The sequence below is a fragment of the Pterocles gutturalis genome, unplaced genomic scaffold, assembly GCF_000699245.1.
Source record: "Pterocles gutturalis isolate BGI_N339 unplaced genomic scaffold, ASM69924v1 scaffold45522, whole genome shotgun sequence".
Lineage (NCBI taxonomy): Eukaryota > Metazoa > Chordata > Aves > Pterocliformes > Pteroclidae > Pterocles > Pterocles gutturalis.
Genome location: NW_010109423.1, coordinates 1 through 8,305, shown reverse-complemented (window position 1 = coordinate 8,305; position 8,305 = coordinate 1). Strand labels below are relative to the sequence as shown.

Below are 8,305 nucleotides of genomic sequence, written 5' to 3'. Positions count from 1 at the left end.
TGAGGCTGCACCTTGAATCCTGGGGTCAGTTTTGGGCCCCTCACCACAAGAAGGACATTGAGGGGCTGGAGCAGGTCCAGAGAAGGGCAACAGAGCTGGGGAAGGGTCTGGAGCACAGGTCTGACGAGGAGCGGCTGAGGGAGCTGGGGGGGTTCAGTCTGGAGAAGAGGAGGCTGAGAGGAGACCTCATCACTCTCTACAGCTGCCTGAAAGGAGGGTGCAGTGAGGTGGGTCCTGGCCTCTTCTCTAGAGTAACAAGTGATAGGACAAGAGGAAACGGCCTCAAGTTGCGCCAGGGGAGGTTTAGGCTGGATATTAGAAAAAATTTCTTCACTGCAAGAGTGATGAGGCATTGGAACAGGCTGCCCAGGGAAGTGGTGGAGTCACCATCCCTGGAGGGGATCAAGAAACGTGTAGATGTGGTGCTTGGGGAATTGGGTTAGTGAGTTACGTGTTGTGGGTTGACGGTTGGACTTGATGATCCTTGAGGTCTTTTCCAACCTTAATGATTCTGTGTTTCTATTCTATGACTGAAACATGCCGCCCATTGCAGCTGTGAGGGGGCTGGCTGGAGACTCTAGGCCTGACATTGGCTGCTATCGGAGCTGCATGTGCCAGGCATTTGGGGCCAAAAACAAGGCAATCCTACCTCCTGCTTCAGCCCCTGCACCAAAACCTTGTGCGTGGGAGCAGCCGCGGAAGGGCAAGCACCGTATATAAACGGGCACTTCTTCCATGGGGCACTGGTCCGTAGCAATGTGCATCGCCACGTTGCTCCTTTTCCTGATGGTTCATGTCATTGGCCTTAGCTTCTGGAGTTGTGTGGTTTTGCTGGGTATCCATGTGAGCGTGTTAAGAGACGTGAACACTCTGTATTATGGAGAGAGGAATGACCCATTCCCATGGACTGGACTGCAGACTAAAAGAAGGAAAAAAAAAAAAAGGAAGACAAATGCTTTGGGAAATCTCATTATTTTATCATTATTTTAGGTCATTTTTGTTACCTTGGCATGTCCAATCTCCTTCTGAGACGATGGAAGTGGTCTGCCCTGCAATTTGACTGCCCTTGTCCTGGGATGCACCTACACCTGCGAGACATTTCTCAGCCCTGCTGCGTGCCAGCAGCCGGCATGTCCTGGCTCGCCCTGGCCGCTGGCTGCCCTTGTGCCTGCTGCCATGTGGGTGGGGGACAAGCTGACTTACTGTGCAAATAAAGGGGATGAGAGGCCATACCCTGGGTGGGTAACAGGTCTTCCCAATGGCATTCAGAGGTGAGGCACCCTGATGGTGCCACTCATCACCGCCCCCGGGGGACTTGCCCTGCATACTCAACTTATGTAGAGTCAGCTCTGCTCCAAATGCCTCGGGGCTGCCACATCTCCTGAAAACCTCTGCGGTGGCTCCCGTCAGCCACCGAGTAACCCGTGGTCACAGGGTTTGGCCACACCTGTGCTGTTCACAGCTGTGTGGCCAGCAGGAAGGAGGGAGGAAAGAAGGAAGAGCAGGAAGAAGGGGAGGGAAGGAGGAAGAGAAAGAGGGAGGGGAAGAGGCTGCACTTGCCAAGTACCTCTGGCAGTTAGAGCCACAGCAGCTGACAGCCACCGTGGGAGAGGCTCGCCATGTCCTCGGCAACTTCCACCGCCCACCTGCCCAGCGGCCTGTCTGTCCTGACGACTTTCCCAGATGTGCTCTTCATTCCCGAATTCGTGAGTGTTGGCTTTTCCCTGGGGGAGGATGGATGCTGCTTGTGGGGCATCATCTGGTACACTTCATGCTGCAGGTGTCTGGGTGATGAGACCAGACACAAAGCATGTGGTTCAGGAGCCATGCCAGCTCTGGGGGCAGCCCGGGGTGCCCAGCTCACCCTCGGAGAAAACCATAACCCCTGAGCGGGGGCTCAGAAGCTCCCCTTTAGTCTGCAGGGGGGTTTTGTGGTGCCTCTGAAAACCTGTTGTAACTTCCTGCTCAACAACATTGAAGGGGTTGCTGGTGGGCTTAAACTAAGTTGCCAAATAAAGACAATTAATTAATTGGAGGATGATTTTAGCAGCTGGTACAGGCAGAGGAGAACCTGCTCAGCTGCAGCTTTCGTTCCTGAGCGGAGCTGCAGGGTGCTGGACCTGGCTGTGTGGGCAACAGTGGGTGAGCAAAGGGTGAACAAACACCTTCGGACTTCTTGTAATTTCATTGAGCAGGAGATGATCATAAACTTAATGGATTTGGCACAGGTGATTAAAAGCAGTTGCTGTGAGCACTGACTGAAAAAAGATGGAAAGTTTCAACTAGAACCTTTTCCCTGTGTCCTCTTGCCCCCAACCATGAAACCTGCCCAACAGTCTGGTAGGCTTTTTGCAAAGCCTGAGCGCTTTCATCCAGTGTTGAGGGGTTTGGCTGAGTGCTGTAGGGTGGCATTCAGATTATTTCATGCTAAAAACTTCAACTTTGCCATCTGGGACCAAATCCTTTCCCGTCACCCAACGCAGTCCTCACCCCTGGGATTTCCAGCGTTTACTTCATTCTTCTAGTAACAGCAGTCAAGCAAAGGGGAGTTGGGTTAAAGCAGACATTACCGATGTGTAGAGAAAGGCTTTGCTTCAGCTCCTCCAGATACGCTCCGGGGACTCATTCTCTGTGCCCAGGCCCTGAGAGCAAAGTGTCAAGTCCCTGTGGAGGTTCTGGCTGGGCTGACACTTGCCAGTCACCCCTGTCATGGGGTTGTGATAGTCCTGGTGCTGAGCGTGCTGTTGGCCTCGGCATGCTTACGGTACCGGCTGTGCCTTGAACTGTTTGTAACTCCTGTCTCCGGGGGGATTTGGCAAGGCAGCTTTCTTAATGAGACAAAGATAAGCACCCTATCCTTTGGTTTGGGTAAGATCTCGAAATGTACATCCTAAAGGCTCAGGAACCACCCAGGAAAGAAGAATGCTGCACAACCGGATTTCTCCATCGCAGGAGGTATATGACGCTGGGCTGTGCAGCTGTATTAACTTTGTTGTGTACAAAGGCGGTGGCTGCCTTGAATCACAGCATTCAGAAGGACAGAGTTTCTTAATCCTTACTGGAATCTGAGGTTGCCTGCAGTGGGTTAATATGGTAACTACGAAGAAAAAGAAAAAAGGCATTTCAAACGCTAAGGCAGTTGTGAAAATGCCAGAAGGTCCTGCCTGCAGCTCAGGTCATTGCCCCATCTGGGTATGCTGATTAAGAACTACCATTTTTATTCTGTGAGCCTGGGTTTAATTCTTGTCATCTTTTATTTGAAGAGCATTCTGCATATATGGCCTATGCGGAAGAGCTGAAACAAGGTGAAAACAGATGTGTTTGCTTTGTAAAAGGCTATCTTAAAAGAGAAGTTTTTCTTAGACTGCTGTCCCCAACCCCCTGTGGGTCGTTACTGAAAGCCTCTTGACCTATTCCTCATTTTTATGAGTCTTCTGAACAGCAGCACTATAAAACCAAAGTCAGTAATCAAATCATGTCAAACATACTTGCTTGAGTGATAAGTCACATCCTGTAGAAAGGAGAGATGGGGAGTGGTAAGAAATGAGAAGTGATACTTTTCCCCCCAACCTCACATCTCACCCCAATTGTGCTGGACTTTAGTGGAGCAACTTGTGAGGTTTTCTCCAGAATCTTTAGCTACAACGCACTCATGTTGTCACCACACGAGTTATTGCAGGCACTGGATTAGTCTTCAGGTGCCACTCTTTGGTTGTTACAAGAAGCACCAAAACAGCAGCACTTTGGAAGACTTATTTTCACCCAGATATTTGCAAGGTCTCAACCACATCATTGATTTAAAGTATCAATTTGCATAATGGAACCAATGAACTTTGAATTAGAAACTTTTTTTTTTTTTCCACTTGCAAAATGCCTCTAAGGAAATGGAAAGGCCATGATTTTGAGTTGACACTTCGATGCTGACAAAGGCTGGCCTGGGATACACAGTGGTCTCCACGCAGTATGAGTTCAGCTGAGGAGCTCCTCATCGCAGGATGCTGCATAGACTAAGCTTTGCACAGGTTCAAGAAACAACCATGCTGATTTGCGGCAGAGAAAAGCTACTGGGTGCATTTTAGTGCAAAGACACCACTTGCAGCTCGGACACTCCACAGCACTGGACATCGTGCTCTCATCCTCTTGTGTAGGAATCTTCTGGTGGAGAAAGCATGGAGTCTAGATATGTCCTTGTGTTCCACGTCCCACTGGAAAACCCACAGCCAACTCCCAAGGCTGGCTGAGAAGGATGGGGTCCCACCAGCTACCTGACCAGCAGCGAGGACCTCGCACAGCTCCAGCACAGCCAACAAAGGACCCAAATAATTGGAGCAGCACTATAAGCCCCCCATCCCAGGAGGAGCTGGGAGCCTCAACCTTATTTCCCTTACCTCAGAGAGTAAAAGTGGCCATGTTACCTCTCTTCAAACTATTCTCTCTCCTTTCAGGGTGCCATTTGCATGTGGCCTTCGTGAGGTCACACGTGTGTGCTGCTTGTGCGGGTGAGCCAGGTTTGACACGACTCCTTTGGGGGATCTGCCACACTGGCTGTGAAGCAAATGTTTCCTTCTGAAATGAGCCTGTTTGTTGAAACCAGACTTCACAAACATCCGAACCAGCCTCCTGAACACCCTGATCTGGGGAGGCATGAATAGGAGTGACACCGGGAGTCAGGGCTACAGTGAGGGGTTTTGTGGGTCAAGATCACAGGTGGATGCTCCCAGCTGAATACTCAGTTTCAAGAGGAGGCTGGGAAGAAACTCGAAGGCATCCCTGGGCTATTGCCATGTGCAGTACTAGTGCCAAAGGCAAGCACGGCTTTTGGCTCTGCTCTGGATAAACCAATTTATCCCACGCTTGCCCTCTCTCTCACTTTTACTTGCAGATATTTGGGGGCCTTGTCTGGATCCTGGTGGCATCCTCAAAGGTCCCGTTACCCATCCTGCAAGGCTGGGTGATGTTTGTCTCAGTGTTCTGCTTCGTCATGTCCACCACCCTCCTGTGTCTCTACATCTGCGGGGCACATGGGGGCAAGAGCTCCTGGGTCACCTTGGTAAGTGGCTGTGACAAACCTCAGGACCCATCCCCTCCCCTCCCTAGTAGCACTGGTAGACAATTGTCTCCTTTGCTGCTACTGCACTCCAAACTGCAGGCTGGGGCTGCTTGCTTGTGTGGGTTCCTTTTTTTCCCCTTTGCAGTGTGTTCCCTCCTTGGAAACAACAGTGTGCTCCTTGTTTCTTAGGATGCCATCTACCAGGGGACAGCAGCTCTGTTCTACCTCAGTGCTGCCGTGTTGGAAGCCACCTCTACTTATTTCGCCCAAGCGTTGCAGTTGATCGTCTACCGGGAGAACATTGCTGCTGTGGTGAGTGCCTGGCAAGCAGGGGAAGGAAGGTGGGGAGGTGACTGTGGAGTGGCCTCAAGCACAAATCTTTACTTGCACCAACCATTCCGGGAGGGGAGAGAGAGGCTGATCCCCATCCTACTACGCACAAATGTCTCCAAACATGCAAGAATCAATAGAAAACTAATGCATCATGAGGTGTTTGCTCAGTGCAGGAACTCATGCCATGTAATAAAAAGTTAACTGGCTGATGTGTTTTTCCATTGTAGGTATTTGCATTCTTAGCTACCCTGATGTACGTGATCCATCAGGTGTTCTCGCTCCGGCGATGGAAATCATCCTAAGAGCTCCCCTCGCACATGCATCTTCTGGTCACCCCATGAATACGAAAGTTGTTCAACGACTGCAGTTTCCAGGCTGAGTTTGGTGTTTTTTTTAATGTATACATTATAAACAAGCAGCTTTTTCTGTGGGACCATGGCAATGAAGACAAAGAGCCTGCCACAGAAAGCTACATCCTGGCACGATCTGTTTCCCTTCAGTCTCTTCTGGGTTGGGTAGAGTTTGATGCTGGTAATTGGACCCCACATGGAAAAACATCCATTTTAAAAAAACAGAATAACATAATTGGGTTCAAAGTGCTAAAATCTCCCTGATCCACACCTTTATGCCTCCAGCATATGGTTATTGCTGTCAAGTCATTTGAACTGCCGCCCATCCACGTAAGCCTGTTTCCCTCCCTAAACCTGCTGAGTCAAAAGAACATTTTCACACCGTTTCTGGAAATGCCATCTCTGACTTGTGATGAGAAACAGGGACAATATCTAACTTGCCCTCAGGGGCAATATAGATTATTGCAACCCCTGGAGGGTATTGCTGAATTATGAGGCACAACCGTAACACCAGGAATTACCACTGCTGTTAATCCCCCTACAAAATACAATTTAAAAAGGTGTGTGGTAGACCGTAGGAGAATTATATGGATGATTAGAATCAAATCTTGAATAAGCAGAGGCAATCAACTCTTGTCTTTGGTACGTGGCTGCTCTCACATACACCAGCACTGTGTCACTAATAAAGATGGGTTTGCTGTGATTTTGCAAACAGAGTCATTGCTGCTATTTTCCCTTCGCTGCGCACAGGTACACAGCCCTTTACAGCCTCAGGAGCCCTAGGCTGTAACAGGGCAGTGCCTGAGGAGGAAGAGCAGACTTGAGCATGAATTAAAGGGCTTTTCTGTCACGGGGAGCCTGTGGGGCTCTGGAGCTAAAAACCAGCTCAGGTTAATCTCAGTCATGTTGTTCATCTGAATGCTTAAAATATTATCGAGTGTTGAGTGAGTGTGCTGGTTTTGGCGGGGATAGAGTTAATTTTCTTCACAGCAGCTGGTATGGGGCTATACACTGAGAACAGTGTGGGTAACACAGGGATATTTTCATTATTGCTGAGCAGTGCTTACACACAGTCAAGGCTTTTCTGCTCCTCACCCCACCAGTGAGGAGGCTGGAGGGACACAAGAACCTGGGAGGGGACACAGCTGTGATGGTTGACCCCAACTGACCAAAGGGACATTCCATACCATATGGCATCATGCTCAGCAATGGGGAAAAGAAGGAGCAAAGGGGACATTTGGAGTGATGGCATTTGTCTTTCCAAGTAACCTTTACATGTGATGGAGCCCTGCTTCCTGGAGATGTCTGAACACCCCCCTGCTGATGGGAAGTGGTGAATGAACTCTTTGTTTTACTTTGCTTGTGTGCGTGAGTTTCACCTTACCTATAAAACTGTCTTTATCTCAACCCACGAGTTTTCTCACTTTTTACCCTCTGATTCTCTCCCCCATCCCACTGGGGGCAGTGGCTGAGTGGCTGGGTGGTGCCTCATTGGCAGTTGGGGTTAAGCCAGCACAGTGACTTCATTTAAATAGGGTTTAGACCCAAGAAGGGCTGTTTTCACACGTTAGAGGTGCCTAATAAACAGGGGTACCAAATTAGCCCTTCCAGCTTCTGGGGAAAAAAATGTGAGTCTGAAGTTCCTGGGTAATAACAAGGACAGGAGAGTGGAAGGGAAATAAAAGTCGGAGACGTCTCTGTTGCTTCAGATCCAGGGGAGACTTTTGACCTGTTTATTTTTTTTCTTGTTTTTTCCTTGCTGAAAACTAGCCTGACCTGTTTTTTGCTTGTGTTAGTGTGACAAAAGCAAGGTGATTGGGAGGGAGGAAAAGAAACCCCTTTTCAGAGCAGGGAGGGAACTCAGCCACTTCGGACAACAGCACTTGGGGCTGAAGATTTAACATGCGCTTGTTGAAACTGATTCTAACATCACATCATCATAGGGTGTGTGGGTGGGGGGGGTTGGTGCCTAGATTTGCCCTGCTTCTATTTATGCCTCTGAATTTAGCATTAAACCACAAAGATGCCTTTAGGATTGGGTCTGTTCACAAAGGCAGACATTAGCGGTCAGACCCTGGGGATGTGGTATCTCTGTCCACCTTATGCACCCAGGTGTGGCCAGTGCCTCTGCTCCAGGCAGTGCTGTCTGTCCCCTCGTGTCCAGGTCCCTATGCCTTGTGGCCATCACATTTGCAGCCTATGTCTTGGCAGAGCTCCCATCTCTCCTCCCCAGTTCTTTCTGCCTTGCTTTGCCCTTTGCTTCTCCCTTCCCTGACACAAACCAGTTTACACCAGTCTGTACTAGCTCACCTGCTCGTCCTTTTCCTTCTGGCCCCACCTGCCTTGCTGCGATACCTCCCATCCCAGAATTAGCATACCTTTGCTTTAAACCAGCACTGGAAAAAACCAGCTGGGTGCTGCTGGCATGGGAGTGCCTGCAGAGCTGCTCCCAGCCAGGCCCAATATACGGGGCTGCTCCATCCCAGCCTCTGCATTTGCTCCAACGTTCCCAGATCCACCCCAACTGGCACCTCATCTTCACCGGCATCATAGAATCATAGAATCATAGAAT

At 49.7% G+C, this 8,305-nt stretch overlaps 1 protein-coding gene across 4 annotated transcripts; it reads left to right on the top strand.

Annotated features, from left to right (window-relative positions):
* The first annotated feature begins 1,619 nt into the window (after positions 1-1,619).
* Positions 1,620-5,685, top strand: MAL (mal, T-cell differentiation protein). Of its 4 annotated transcripts, XM_010072956.1 has the most exons (4): positions 1,620-1,706; positions 4,883-5,050; positions 5,240-5,362; positions 5,611-5,685. In XM_010072956.1, the coding sequence occupies exons 1-4, from the start codon at positions 1,620-1,622 to the stop codon at positions 5,683-5,685; spliced, it is 453 nt and encodes a 150-aa protein (XP_010071258.1). The 4 variants fall into 4 exon arrangements, with proteins under 4 accessions (XP_010071258.1, XP_010071260.1, XP_010071259.1 ...); XM_010072958.1 differs by lacking the exon at positions 4,883-5,050; XM_010072957.1 differs by lacking the exon at positions 5,240-5,362.
* Positions 5,686-8,305: the final 2,620 nt, after the last annotated feature.

What these genes read in the sequence shown, in the direction of transcription:
- MAL (XM_010072956.1), top strand. Translation starts at nt 1,620, where the DNA reads ATGTCCTCGGCAACTTCCACCGCCCACCTGCCCAGCGGCCTGTCTGTC. An exon ending in AGAGCTCCTGGGTCACCTTG is followed by an intron (nt 5,051 to 5,239) that starts GTAAGTGGCTGT and finishes CTTGTTTCTTAG; the next exon opens with GATGCCATCTACCAGGGGAC. An exon ending in GGGAGAACATTGCTGCTGTG is followed by an intron (nt 5,363 to 5,610) that starts GTGAGTGCCTGG and finishes TTTCCATTGTAG; the next exon opens with GTATTTGCATTCTTAGCTAC.